At 55.9% G+C, this 14,831-nt stretch overlaps 2 protein-coding genes across 2 annotated transcripts in view; one reads left to right on the forward strand and one right to left on the reverse strand.

Annotated features, from left to right (window-relative positions):
- The first annotated feature begins 326 nt into the window (after positions 1-326).
- ZNF319 (zinc finger protein 319) lies at positions 327-5,514 on the forward strand. The gene is made up of 2 exons (XM_011938809.1): positions 327-699; positions 1,661-5,514. Exon 2 carries the CDS (start codon positions 1,920-1,922, stop codon positions 3,666-3,668), a length of 1,749 nt encoding a protein of 582 aa, XP_011794199.1. The 5' UTR covers positions 327-699; positions 1,661-1,919; the 3' UTR covers positions 3,669-5,514.
- A 6,524-nt stretch (positions 5,515-12,038) lies between these two features.
- Positions 12,039-14,831, reverse strand: part of TEPP (testis, prostate and placenta expressed) — a 15,208-nt gene continuing 12,415 nt past the window's right edge. Inside the window, 3 exon segments of the mRNA XM_011938812.1 lie at positions 12,039-12,762; positions 14,167-14,199; positions 14,562-14,626. Of these exon segments, the coding sequence (XP_011794202.1) occupies positions 12,732-12,762; positions 14,167-14,199; positions 14,562-14,626 (129 nt within the window). The 3' untranslated portion in view covers positions 12,039-12,731.

Here is a 14,831-nt window from a genome sequence, read left to right on the forward strand (position 1 = left end):
CCGCCCTCGGGTCGCAGCGGCCGGGCCATCCCGGGCGAGGGCTGACAGGACGCAGCCCAGCTGGGCCTGCAGGCAGGGCCGGCGGGAGGTGATCGACTTTCATTCGGTTTCTCAGGGAGGAGGAAGAGCCGGGGTGGGGCGCAGGTAGGGGGCCTCCCCTGCCTCTCCTCGCCTCCTCTCTCCCCTTTGCGGAGTGATCACAGAGGCTTCCTGGCTGCACCTTGCTGCAGGAGGGCGGGGGTGGGCAGGGGGAGCTGCAGGTCAAGCCAGGGGACACTGTCTGACAGCCATTCATGCCAGAAAAAGCAAACAAAACAGTGGGTTGGCACAGCGGACCTAGAGGCGCTCAGAGAAGCCCACCTTTCCTCTCTCTGTCCCGGGAAGGCTTAGAGAACCGAGTGGTACCTGCTTGCTCAAGCAACCTGCTGCCTCCACCCAGAGCAGCCGCTCCTCTCCTCCCTCCCTTCCGGAAGATGCTGAGGATGACAGCGTTTAGCCTGACTCTTACGTTTCTTTGGCAGAGCAGTTAGAGGCCAGGCTGGCCTGTGAAGGCTTCTCCTTCCTTCTTCCTCTGTTCAGGAGAAAACTTACAAACTTTTAAATGTAAGAGGCAGATGAGCTGGGAACCTGGAAGTGGGTTGCATCTGACTCTGAAAGTTCCTCCCTCTCGCTGGCATTACCTTATGCTGCCACAAAGTGGTGAGTTAGAGATTTGCCTGGGCTGGGTGGGCTTTACCTTCCAACAATTACCCAGAACGTTATAGGCTTGGAGTAAGAGAATGGAGTTATCTCTAGAGAGGTGATGAGAAATGCTCTGTGGTTAGCGTGCTGCATCCTGCATTGCCAAGGCAGACCAGTGCAGTTTCTTACATTTTCCTGCAGGCCTTGACACTATGAGATTCAGAGGATTTAGGACTTCGTGTGTGTGTGTGTGTGTGTGTGTGAGAGAGAGTTCTGGGAGAGAACTAGAGTGAGGAAGTTCTGCTGTGTGGACATCAAGCCTGGGTGGTTCTGTGGCCCTGTCATCTAGCCCCCATCACCTATGGGCTCTGGTCTCTGCAGGGCCACCATCCTGTCAGGTGGGGAGAGAATGGGCCTGTGGTCAGGGATAGTTGAGGGGGTGTGGTCAGTTCCCTCATAGGTGAGGGTTTTTGAAATGGTCTTTGGTTCCATGAAGTTGTCCTAAATATTGACTGTCAGAGGCCATTTGCCACTGGGCTCTCAGACCTGGGGGGGGTCTGGCCTCCTCAGGTGTAAGTAGTGGTGTCCCGGATTGAGACTCAGGGTGGCGACAAAAGAGGAGCTGCGGGCCTCAAGGAGGATTCTGTATTGTAGGCAGATACTCTCACCTGTGAGTCTCAGCTAAAGGGTTGGCAGGAAGCTGGAGGACTTGTGGAGGCTGGGATGTCCTGGTCCAGGGGCGGGGCACTGAGGTGGGTGGGAGTGGAGGCTACTGCCATTTCCACTGCCTGGAGGAGCTGAGCTGGCTGCAGACCTCTCTGATCGCCTAAGAAGGGAGCAGTTCTGCAGCCCTGAGCACCTCTGCCTTACCCGATGCATGGTTTGTGATGGTGTGGTGAGTGCGGGCAGGACAGGGAGACAGCCCAGGAAACTGCTGCTTGTCCCTTCCTCAATCTCATACTTTCTCTCTTCTCTACAGAACAGATCACTGGGGAAGGTAGAGCCTCCCCGGCACTGCTGGGACCCTCCCTTGAAGAGCCCCCCCATGTCCTGCAGGCAGAGCCCTGTAGTTTGTTCACTTGGTTACTGACTCGGGCTGTGTGACCAGCCCCTCTTCTGTGCCTTGTCTGAGGTCCTTGTCCATCTCTGTGATCGGGCAGCTTCTCTCTCTGGATTGGGTCACGTGAAGCGGGAAACTGAAGCCATTACTCTCCAAACCCTGTTTCATCTTCCCAAGCATGTCGGAAAACTGGCAACAGCCGCCACAGACGCAGCCACAGCAGCCACAGCCACCGCAGCCTCAGCACCATGCAGAGCCACCGCCAGCCCTGGCGGAGCACACATTGCCCCCGGGCACGGCGGAGAACCCCCTGGGCTGTGCCGTCTATGGCATCCTCCTGCAGCCAGACCCGGGTCTGCAGCCCCCACAACACCCGCCCTTGCAGGCAGCAGGAGAGCCAGGCCCCAAATGTGGCGTGTGTGGTCACGACCTGGCGCACCTGTCCAGTCCACATGAGCACCAGTGTCTGGCGGGCCATGACCGCTCATTCCAGTGCACACAGTGTCTCAAAATCTTCCACCAGGCCACTGACCTGCTGGAGCACCAGTGTGTGCAGGCTGAGCAGAAGCCCTTCGTCTGTGGGGTCTGCAAGATGGGCTTCTCACTACTCACCTCACTGGCGCAGCACCACAGCTCCCACAGTGGCCTGGTGAAGTGTTCCATCTGTGAGAAGACCTACAAGCCAGCCGAGGCAGCGGAGCCGGCCACCACTGCCGCCCCGTCGCTTCCCGCAGCACCCCCGCCTTCCACTGTCACCCCAGCTGAACAGGCTGACAAGCCCTACAGCTGCCCCATCTGCCAAAAGCCCTTCAAGCACCTGTCGGAGCTCTCTCGGCATGAGCGGATCCACACCGGTGAGAAGCCCTACAAGTGCACGCTGTGTGACAAGAGCTTCAGTCAGTCGTCGCACCTGGTGCACCACAAGCGCACGCACAGCTCCGAGCGGCCCTACAAGTGCGCAGTCTGCGAGAAGACCTTCAAGCACCGCTCTCACCTGGTGCGCCACATGTATGCACACTCGGGCGAGCACCACCTGTTCCGCTGCAACGTGTGCGAGTTGCATTTCAAGGAGTCGTCGGAGCTGCTGCAGCACCCGTGCACGCCAAGCGGGGAGCGGCCCTTCCGCTGCGGCGAGTGCCAGAAGGCCTTCAAGCGGCCCTCGGACCTGCGGCAGCATGAGCGCACACACAGCGCTGAGCGGCCCTTCAAGTGCGACCTGTGCCCCATGGGCTTCAAGCAGCAGTACGCACTGATGCGGCACCGGCGCACGCACAAGACCGAGGAGCCCTTCAAATGCGGCCTGTGTGAGAAGGGCTTTGGGCAGCCCAGCCACCTGCTCTACCACCAGCACGTGCACACCCTCGAGACTCTCTTCAAGTGCCCCGTGTGCCAGAAGGGCTTTGACCAGTCTGCCGAGCTGCTGCGGCACAAGTGCCTGCCCGGCGCGGCCGAGCGGCCCTTCAAGTGCCCTGTGTGCAACAAGGCCTACAAGCGGGCATCGGCCCTGCAGAAGCACCAGCTGGCCCACTGTGCGGCGGCGGAGAAGCCCCTGCGCTGCACGCTGTGCGAACGCCGCTTCTTCTCCTCTTCTGAGTTCGTGCAGCACCGCTGCGACCCGGCCCGCGAGAAGCCACTCAAGTGCCCGGACTGCGAGAAACGCTTCAAGTACGCGTCAGACCTGCAGCGGCACCGGCGGGTACACACGGGCGAGAAGCCCTACAAGTGCCCCAACTGCGACAAGGCCTTCAAGCAGCGGGAGCATCTCAACAAGCACCAGGGCGTGCACGCCCGCGAGCAGCAGTTCAAGTGCGTATGGTGCGGGGAGCGCTTCCTAGACGTGGCCTTGTTGCAGGAGCACAGCGCGCAGCATAGTGCCGCCGCCGCCGCAGCGGAGGGCGCCTACCAGGTAGCCGCCTGCCTGCCCTGAGTCTGCGGCTGTGGCCCCTACCAGCCTGACCTGAGTTGGCGCCGTGGGCCCTGCAGGCCTCACGCAGCCTAGCTCCTCACAGCTGCCTTGCACCAAGGTCCCCACCCAGCTCGGTGTTCTGAGACCTCGGGAGTGAGGACACAGGGGTACGAGGCAGGGAGAGGGTGTGGTGCTTGCACTCCAGGCACCAGCAGGCAGTGTGGGCAGCCAGATTGCTGTGGCCCATCCTGATTCCACAAACCTCTTTCCCATCACAAGATTCGCTTTCTTGAGAGCCATCAGCCCCCCTTATTTCCGGGGCACTGGAACCAGGCTGGAAATCAAGTGGCCTCTCCTGCCCTAAGGAGGGTGCGATGCCAGCCCAGCCTTCCCATATCTTTCAACCTAATTAGCAGCCACATAGGTTATGAAAGCGGAGGTTCATGGTGGGGCTGGGGTCCCAGAGGTGGGCTAGGTGTGAGGCATCAGTTGCTGTGTTGAGGAGAAAACCAGCTTTAAGACGTAGTCCTGGGGACTGGGAGGGCAGAGGGTGAGTCACAGCCCTCTCTGTCTGCTCTAGCCAGGGGTCATGTGTCCCCAGGTTTCTGGCAGGGGAGATGTGCAGGGTGGGTCTTGGGGCTAGGTCTGCCTGGAGACCAGTGGGCTCAGGGGGAAGGGGGGATGCTGAAAAGTTCCTGTGATACCCTCAGCCAAGGGACAGTGCCATCCCTGGGGACAGGAGGAAAAGCAGCCTGTCTGTGCTAAGGGCAAATCCTCCGGTTTTGGACGCGCCCCTCCCACCTTTGTAGCGCGGTTCCTAGGTGTGGTGGGGAATGTGGTGTGCTCTCAGCAGACAGAACTGCTGGTGTGAAAGGCAGGGATCATTAGCCCACCTGAGGCTGGGAGGAAGTAGGACCAGGCCTAGGATCTCCCCAGCAGATGCGAACAAGTATCCTCCCCAGAATTGTGTGAACCAAAGCGTCAGGGGCTTGGGGCACAGCCCCAGTCAGCTCACCCCAGTCCTGCTTCAGAGCCAAGACCAGGCCAGGGTGGGGACCCCCCAGTACCCTCCCTACATCAATGTGGCTGCTGGCCTGGACCCCAGGGGTCTGGTGCTGCCAAGATGTTCTGGACAACATCCAGCTACTTCAAAGGCCAGAGTGTCCTTTGGGTCCTCCTAGAGTCCCCCTAGGTCTCTGGCTGCCCATGAGGCTCATGGAGCAGAGGGTGTCCCGGTCATAGGGAGCAGAAGGAGCAAGTGGGTTACGGAAGCCTGTGGGGGACCTGGCGGATGGAGTTGACCAACATCGCTGGGTGGCCACAGCCCTCCTTAGGAAGCCCAGAAGGACCTTTATTATTAAATAATCATTTTTAACCCTGCTCTATCCCCTGCCCTCTTCTAGCCCCACCCCTCCCTGGTCTTGAAAGAAGACTAATCAGTGGACACACCAAGGGCCCCGAGGGGCAGGGAGATGCCACCGTGCTTCTCTGTCACCGTAAGGCTGACCAGCCACGTCCACCTCCTCTGTCTGACTGAGTTCCTTCCTGTGGCCACAGGGAGGGGCTGGTCCTTCCCCTCGGTGCTGGCTCTCTGTCACAATGCCTCAAAAGACACAGAACCCAGGCCTACAACCGTCCCAACTGCTAATTCTTTTCCTTTCATTTTGCTTTCTGAAAGCAGTTTGTTATACTATTCATAACACTGTAGAGTTTAATTTCATGTCATTTTGGATCTTATATAAAAATGTGAGGATTTGGATTTTTAAAAAGAATGACTCCATTTTAGATAGCCACTTTTGATGTTAATATATAGTGAGTCCAATGTATGCTTTAGAAGTAAAGACATTGACCGTCAGAGACCAGTGCACTGCTTGTTCTGCTCCTTCTTCCACAGGGGAACAATGGACATGGAGAGGCAGAGGGGGGCACAGGTCCGAGTGGCGGCTTGGGGACTGGGGCATAGGGCTGGGTTTGAATCCTGAGCTTTGAATGTTCTGGCTGTGTGGCCCTGGGAACCTCTTTTGGACTCAGTTGCCTCATCTGTAAAATGGGGAGGTTCACCTTGCCTTGCTTGGTTGTTTTGAGAATTAAATAGAGCCCCATAGAGAGTCCCTGGTGGGGACGCTTGAAGATGCTGACAGTACCAACTCCAGGACACCTGGGGCTTTCAGGAATGAGCCCGAGGCCTCCTGACTTCCTTTGGGTTTAATCACAGCCCCTGAAGTGGGAGCTGACCTGTGAGAGAGCAGCAGCTCGTGGAAGGCTGGAAGCCAGGCACTGGGCCTGGTGAGCATGAGAGCTTGCTCAGCCCTGATGGAAAACCAAGGGCCTGCCTGCAGCAGCAGCAGACGCAGCCAGCCCTGCCCTGCCCCAGAGGAGGGGGAGGACCTGCTGTCACCCCACGACCACCCACCCTGTCTCACAGTGACCCTTCTACATGGCCAGCCCAGCTGCCTCCCACCTGAGCCCCTCCAGCACACCTTTCCTCCTGCACCCCTTCCCTGCCCCGGTGGCCCAGCTGCAACTCAGGCTCTGTCTGTTGTTCAAAGGTGGGGATGGGGCTGGGGAGAGAGAGGGAAAAACAGCCTCCCAAGCCTCGGCACCTGAGAGCCAGTGGAAAGTGGTCAGTAGGGGCCCCTTGCCCTGAGTTAAAAGGACAAGGAGCTGCCTACCCTGTAGGTGGCCTGAAAGCTGGGTACAGAAGGTGCGAAAGGCCAGGGGACCCAGATGTGACCCAGACCCCATGTTCCTCTTCTTCCCTCCAGGTGGTCATGGGAGGACCCTGCCCTTGAGAAACCATGTGGTTCCTTCCCAGAGGCTTCTACCTCCCAGGAAGAGGATGCCCAGGGCCTTGGTTCCGTGCCAGGCTCAAGTCCCAGCTTGCTTTCTCGCCATGTGACCTAGGCAAAACCCACCTATCCTGAGAGGCCCCTGGAAAGTGCTAGCATGTGTGTAAGGCTTTATAATTACCGCGACAGGTTGTCTCTCCTGAGTGGTTGACAACATGCATGGGTCAGGACAGGAAGGGCCCTGGCTGGACATGGCTGAGCTCACGTGGAGCCTGCAGTGGCTTCTTCTTCCTTTGTCCCCATCCCTACCTGCCTCACAAAGCAGTGGGGTTCCTACACCTCCACCAGATCCTCAGCCTCTAGGCTCCAGCCTGGGCCTAAACCAGGGCAGCCAATGGGGCCCTGGTCTGGGAGCCCAGATGTTTGGGTTCAAGGCCAGGCCCTTTGGTAACACATGGCCTGAGGCCTCTGTCTGCCCCTTTCTCAGGCCTCAGTTCCCCATCTCAGTGCCCCACCAGCAGGCCTGGTGCTCTGATTCTGGGAAAGCGACAGGATCAACCCATGGCCCATTTTCCCTTCCCTGCCCCTCCTGGCCTCCAGCCTGTTCCCCTCTGGTATCTCCGACTAGCCTCTCTTGGTTGTAAGTGGCAGAAACAGCACAAACCGGCTTAAGCAGCTGCTCACTGCACCTGGCCATACACGTACTTCTCCCACCAATAGGCCCAGGAATGCTGACCTACCGGACAGCCAATTTCCTGTTTCCCAAACCTGATGAGTGTCTCCTTCTCTTACAGCACAGCTATTTTTTTTTTTTTAGACTGAGTCTCCCTCTGTCACCCAGGTCGGAGTGCAGTGGTGCAATCTCAGCTCACTTCAACCTCCACCTCCCAGGGTCAAGTGATTCTCCTGCCTCAGCCTCCTGAATAGCTGGAACTACAGGCGCATGCCACCACGCCTGGCTAATTTTTGTATTTTTAGTTTAGAGACAGGTTTTCATCATGTTGGCCAGGCTGGTCTTGAACTCCTGACCTCAAATGATCCACCCGCCTCAGCCTCCCAAAGTGCTGGGATTATAGGCCACTGCACCCGGCCAAGCATAGCATCTTAAAGGGAAGCTTCAGATGTTGTGACTAGGAATATAAACTAGTACTGTATCTTTAGTCTCTGGCTAATCATTCCTTTTGGCCCAACCACTGGGAGGATGGGAAGTGTGGTGTTTTAGGATGACGGTGACATCTAGATGAGGGCCAGGGCCGGGAGGAAGCAGGAAGGAGGAGGGAGAGACTGTCACAGCCTCCTCTTTGGGAGTTAGTCACTCTCCCGGCTAGTGAAAGAGACACCAGGAGTGGGAAGGGGAGGGGGCCATTCTCCTGGGTCCTAGAAGTTGGTGCCAGGGCAGGCTGGGCCACCAAAGGGGATGTTCTTAGGAAGCCCATCATCCTGACAGCTTTTCCAAACTCCCACCGTGCGCTGGCTCTGCTCCATGCTTAGCCCTGCAGGGGACGGGGGAGAGGATGCTGCTTTCTGGGGGTGGAACCTGTACTCATGAACTATAGTAGACTGAGTGTGGTGTCCTGGTTCAGAGCACCACAGCAGCCCTGGCTAGAGTCCCGCTTCACCACTCATTGGTTCCAGGACTTTGGGCAGGCTGTTGAAACTCTCTGAGCCTCAATGTCCTCATCTGTGAAATGGAGTTAATAATGCTGTCTTCTGAGGTTTAGGGTAAGGGCACAGTGGAATGATTTGTGTGACATGTTTGGCATGTAGTATCCACGCAGAAGGACTAGTGCTGGGAGGTCAGAGGCAAGAGCAAGCCAGCCCAGCCCTCCCATCTGAGAGCCCTCCCATCAGCCTTGCCATACACCGTACAGAAGCCTTTTCCCGTCCGCCAGCAGGTCTGAGCCTCATTCCATACTTATAAGGTGGCAGGGCAGATGCTTAGGAAGTCCAGGGGTTGCTCACAGCCACGCAGTGATGAAAGTGGCCTGGAATTGTGGGAGTTGGCCAGGTGAGCCTGGTACCTGCACACAGGTGAAGGAGAGGCAGTGGGGTCTGAGCCATGTAGAGCTCCTGCTCACTCTTTGCTGGCCAGAAAGCCGGGAACAATAGGCAGGACCAGTCCAGGGCTGGCCAGGGCAGTAGAAAAGCTCTTCAGCAGCAGGCAGATGGCGTGACCAACCCCTCTGGCCCTCTCTCAACTCTTTGAACAATCAAAGCCACTGCGCTCCATCTTCCCAGATGTACAGAAGTAGCGCCACAAAGGCCCTAGGTCCCCCAAACTAAGGAGGGCCAGGCTCTCCCACGAGCTCCACATGTGATCCTCATGCAGGTGGCTTCTTGGTTTCTTGAAGGTGCTGCTTCCTAGAAAAGCCTTGGCCACGATTGATTTTCTCATCTACAAAGATTCCAGCCAGAATACACAGTCTTCCTCAGGGCTGTGAAATGGAGTCAAGGGGATGGCTCCTTCTTTACTGTGTATCTCTGTCCCCACCCTGGGTCTGCCTTCCTGCCTTTGTTCATCCACAAGCATTACTGAGCACCTACTGTTTGCCAGGCACCGAGCAGGTGCTACAGGGCACAAGGCATGAACTTCAGGTGAGACGGTTTTGAGGTTTTTATATATCAAAAGGTACAGTAAAAAAAATGTCAAAACTGCTGATATCTAGTACAAAATATGATGTTCACGAGTTCTCCCTGACCCCTGCCCCATCCCTGCCCACAGCTTGGACCCTCACCCTATCCCTGAACCTCCCCATTGCCAGCCCCAGGCCCTGGGTTAGGACATCATTTTTCAGGTGATTTTGTACTCGACACTACTATAGCGCTGTAGTAGTTAATTTAGTCCTGATTGGTGTGTTGGTTCTGGAAAAGACTACAGGCCTCATTCCTGAGCCCCAGGTCCAGTTAGAATAAAAGGAGCCAGTGAATGAGCCCAGGGTGGGCCAGAGGGCGTGAATTAGCCCCAAAGACAGCTATGGTCCCTGTTTTTGTGATTTGAGAGAAGAGCTGGGGGGGAGATGGGAGGACTTGAGAGTAGCCTGCCTGGAATGGAGGGTGGGATTTGGGTAGGAAGAGGTGGGGGAAAAGCATTTCTGGTGAAAGGAAGGCTTTGAACAAAGGTTGGAGGCAGACAGAAGCCCAGAGCCTCTGGAACTGCAAGGAGGCTGTAGGGGAGTTCGTGTTGGGATAAAGGGCCACAGTAGTGGATTGGGGTCAGGCCGTGGAGGCTGGACTGTCCCCAAGGCCATGGCTGCTGGGAAGATTTCCAATGTGGTCTAGGACTCTAGCATCCCTGCTGTGAGCCCTGGGCAAGTCCAGCTCTTCTCTGAGTTGTCATTTGGAGGGGACCCTGGGTGGCACAGAATGTGGCTCTGACACTCTTTGATGTGCAAAGAGTCCCTGGAGACTGAGAGGGGGTGTCAGCATGATGGGACACAGCAGCCTCAGCTGGGCTGGGCTGGGCTGCTTTCCCTCTCTCAGCCTCTGGCCTTTGGCCTCCGGGTAGGATTCTCAACCTGCAGATTCTGCCACTGCCAGCAACTCCAAAAGAGCTTTCTCATTTTTGTTTGTTTGTTTTTAGATGGAGTCTTGCTCTGTTCCCAGGCTGGAGTGCAGTGGCCTGATCTTGGCTCACTGCAACCTCTGCCTCCTGGGTTCAAGTGATTCTCCTGCCTCAGCCTTTAGAGTAGCTGGGATTACAGATATGCACACCACATCCAGCTATTTTTAGTAGAGATGGGGTTTTGCCATGTTGGCCGGGCTGGCCTCGAACTCCTGGCCTCAGGTGGTCCGCCCACCTTGGCCTCTCAAAGTGCTGGGATTACAGGTGTGAGCCACCCTGCCCGGCCCCAAGAGAGCTTTCTGATGGGACATCTTATCCTCCCTCTGAGGCCTAGTCAGATGCCCCTACCCCCAGGAAGCCCCCTTTGGTTTCTTCCCCATTCTTGGTTTGGATCTGTCCCGTAGCAGGCAGGCAGTAGAACCTGGTGGCCACAGGCGGGGGATGGGGGTGGGGGGGCTCAAGCAGGCCAACTTCAATTCTTAGCTCTTTCAATCACCAGATCTTGGGCCAGCCACTTAACCTTCTGAAGTTCATATCATCATCTGTAAAATGGGTCTAAAATTACCCATCTCATGGGGTCTGCAAGATGGTTAATGCATTGCCTTCCACTTAAAAATAGAAATTGCACATAAAAGCAGACTCATTTATGCTTATCTACTCTGCATTTCCTTTATTCTTAGGCACACTTTTTTATATATTTTATATAAATATATATTAATTACATATATACATGTATTTATGTTTTATATTTATATTACTGAAATCAGGATTAAATGTACAATCAGTGGGCAAGAAGCTTTAATTAAATTGCTGGTGTGGGTTGCCATTCATGGGGTTTTGGCTGGGAGAACATGGTCTAGGTGTGTACTCATGTGATCACCTCTACTTTCAGGTTCTCGTTGGCTGGGCCTGCTGGGCTGGAAGCACTTCAAAGGCAGGGAGGGCAGGGAAAGCATCTTGTCTGTGTCCTCCCAGCACCAGCAAAGGGCCCGGCCCAGGCAAAGCTCTTTAGTGTTTGCTGGGCTGTATGCTGGCAGGGACTTGTCCAGTCATACAAGGAAGCAGGGCCAGGAAAAACACCGCAGTCACTTGATTCCATCTGGCAGGCTTCAGCATGTCTGCTGGGGTTCTCTGGCTGGCCCACCTCTCCCAGGCCAGAACTCTAGCATCCCTGCTGTGAGCCCTGGGCAAGTCCAGCTCTTCTCTGAGTTGTCATTTGGAGGGGACAGAGGCACAGAATGTGACTCTGACACTCCAGGCGGCTCTGCCAGTGGCTTCCCAAGTGCAGCCCCAAGGTGGACACATGATTCTGTACATGATTTCAGGAGGTCTGTGGGTCCCTGAAGCCCCAGGTTTCAGGACCAGAAGTCCTATACAGGTAGATTGTTAGCTTGGTAGCTATTTATCCTGATCTGGGTCTACGCTTGTCAGCTGCCCACAGGTGGGGTGGGGGTAGGGTACCTGGAAGGTCCTGGAGCTAAGCACAGATGCTAGCAGCCCTAACCCCCTGATATGGTTTGGCTGTGTCCCCACCCAAATCTCATCTTGAATTGTAGCCCTCGTGATTCCTTCATGTTGTTGGAGGGGGCTGGTGGGAGATAATTGAATCATGGGGGTGATTTCCCCCATACTGTTCTTGTGGTAGTGAATTAGTCCCATGAGATCTGATGGTTTTATAAGGGAAACCATTTCGCTTGGCATTCTCTCTTGCTGCCACCATGTAAGAAGTGCCTTTCACCTTCCACCACGGTTATGAGGCCTCCTCAGCCACGTGGAACTGTGAGTCCATTAAACCTCTTTCTCTTCACCCAGTCTTGGGTGTGTCTTTATCAGCAGCATGAAAACAGACTAAGACACCCCCTTACCATTGCTGGAGATGCTCTTCCTTAGCCCCCTGGATAGCGTTATTCCAGACCTGGGTCAGGAGTCCCCACACTGTCCCCGGGACGTCATGCCTTCTTTTCACAGGAGCAGCTTGGAGTGGATGGTTGGTGGGTAGACAAGGGCTATTTCTGAAGCCTCATGGATAGAGCAGAGGACTTTTTGCTTAGATGACATGTTTATTGGTGGTGCTTTGGAGAGCGGGGAACTTTCTTCTCTGAGTGGCTTCGTGCATCTCATGCAAGTTTAGACTCTACATTCTGTTGCATCACAAGAATCAAGACCATAGGCCTGGCCAGCTCCCCTTGCCCCAGCCTGCTCCCACACCTTCAGGGGGACCCTGGGCACAGGGAAACCCCCCAGAGCACACCAGTATGGCAAGAGCTTCAAAAAGGCACCTAAAAATAGCTTTCTAACCCCCTCCCTTTCTCTTTAGGGCTTAAATTCAGGATCTGAAATGGAGGAGGTTCGGGTGTGGGGCTGCCAGCATGGGGCAGGAACACATCTCTTGCTCTTGGACCTCAATTCCGGCTGGACCTTAGGGCTTACACCCTGACTCTCGAACCAGGTCACCAAACATTTTTCTCCAACCCCCCACCAGTTCTTCAGGAGTTGGCTGGGGACAGGCAAGGGTAAGACACTGTCATCCTGTGGCCCTGACCCTCTCCCAGCCTCTGCAAGACACACACACGCACACAGACAATTGCATGTCTCTCTAAGGAAGCATTAGGTTTATTTCTAGTAGGCTGAACTCCTGGGGAGATGGCTGGTGCCACCATAAGTCCTCGGTCTGGCCAGGGGACCTGAGGTGGCACCGTCCGGCAGCCTGGGAGTCAGCCTCCTTTCCAGAGATTAATGCCAGGGGGTCAGATAGTTGACACGACTGTGGAGAGAAGTAGGGGTGAGGTGGGGGTTTCCAGCGTGTCCTAGGGGAAAAATCAGGCTTTCCCCCTCTAGGCTCTGAAAACACAGCTTCTAGCCAGCCTCTGTGTGGCTCAGGAGCCTTCGGTGGCCCCCCGTTTTCTGTATTTTCAGCTGTCCTCCTTAGCTTTCAAGCTAACCTCCCTCCTTTGACTTTGCCTCATCCTTCTCTACCATTGATTCCTAACTATGAACAGCTTCACCCATTTTTCAGTCATCTAGTGAACCTACTCTGTTAGGCGTCATACGGTAGCAAAACCCAGAAACGTTCCCCTGGGTAGGAGAGGGGAAGGCTAGTTTCTGTCAATAATAACAGTGCAATAGTCTGGGTACTATAAGATGTGGACACATAGGTAGTGACCAATGGGACGGAGTGTGAGCCGGTGGGGAGAGGCAGAGGGTGGGGGAAAACTTCAAGGAGGATGGCACATCTGGGCTGGGCTTTAAAGAGCATGAAAGAGGCCGGGCGCGGTGGCTGACACCTGTAATCCCAGCACTTTGGGAGGCCAAGGCGGGTGGATCATGAGATCAGCCTGACCAATATGGTGAAACCTCATCTCTACTAAAAATACAAAAATTAGCCGGGCTTCGTGGCCTGAGCCTGTAATCCCAGCTACTCAGAAAGCTGAGTCAGGAGAATTGCTTGAACCGGGGAGGCAGAGGTTGCAGTGAGCCGAGATGGCGCCATTGCACTCCAGCCTGGGCGACAGAGCTAGATTTTGGGGTGGGGGAAAAAAAAAAGAAAAAAGGCACGAAGAAGTTTTTCAGGCAGAGGAGGAAGGACCATCTAGGCGCTGAAACAGCACAGGCAAAGGTGTGAAGAGTGCTTGTCCTGCTGGGTTTCGGGGGAGTCTAGTCTTGCTGGAGTGTACAAAGTGGGGCGAGGAAGGTGAGAGATGGCTCAGTTATGAAAATGTCTGAATATCTTGCAACCTCTGTTCTTGTTCTTATCTCCAAGCTTTTACTTGTGGGACGACCCTGCCGGGAACACCACTTAGCCCCCTCCCTTAGGGCCTCTCCGCACCCAAAAAGGCAGATTCTTGGCTCTCCCTCGTGTTTCTTATTTGTCTGTTTTCTCTCCTTCCAGGTAACACCCCCGTCCCATCCTTTTGGCCTCCTCCAGTCAAACCTGGTGGGATTTGGACCCCCCCCCACCCCCGCGTCTATCCCCACCCCAGTGGGCTGCACATTTGCCAGGGGCGATCTCTCCAGAGCGAAGCAGCTTGTGCCCTCCCAGGAGGGCACCTCCTCCTCGCCAGGCCTCGCCGGGGCAGGGGGGTCTCAGAGTCGGGGAGCCCCGAGGCTGTCCCCAGCAGTCGGATGGGAACGTGGTTGGCTGTGGGGCGGGACAGGACCGTTCCCCTACCTGTAGCTGGAGCCGAAGCTTCGGAAAGCGTTCCTGGAAAAGAATGGGGCGGGTGAACCCGAGATGGGAAGGGGCGACCCTCTCTGGGCTCCTCGCTAGACCTCGGGAGCCACCGCCTCTCCTCGCCATCCCTCCTGAAGGGTTCCAGGGCGCCTACACCCAATGCAAACGCCTCCACTCCGCAAGGGTGGAGTTGTCAGGGAGGGCAAGGTGCTCCGTTTAGTAGGAATTACACGTGTATTCATTTGAAATTGTAATTTGTTTCTGGTGTATTGGAGCCAATTTTTCCCAGTTCTCAAGTTTTCAAGGGTCATTGCGTGTGCGCTAGGAAAGCGGCCCAGACCTCATCCTCCCTCCTCCGGATATGGGGTCCCGGGGCGCGTGGCGTCACTTACAGGGAGTCGAAAGGCAGGGGCTTCTGTCCATAGCGGTCCAGGCTGGGGTTCTGGTTGAGGCAGTACTGAGGCGGGCAGCAGGAATAGGGGCGCGGTGAGTTGGGGGAGCACGGACGCCCTGCCCACGCCCCACACAGGGCTTCCTGCTAGAGACCGTGGCCCTAAAGACTGGGAGGCCCGGCCGGGCGCGGTGGCTCAAGCCTGTAATCCCAGCACTTTGGGAGGCCGAGACGGGCGGATCACGAGGTCAGGAGATCGAGACCATCCTGG

Source organism: Colobus angolensis, unplaced genomic scaffold (assembly GCF_000951035.1).
Source record: "Colobus angolensis palliatus isolate OR3802 unplaced genomic scaffold, Cang.pa_1.0 Scaffold178, whole genome shotgun sequence".
Classification (NCBI taxonomy): domain Eukaryota; kingdom Metazoa; phylum Chordata; class Mammalia; order Primates; family Cercopithecidae; genus Colobus; species Colobus angolensis.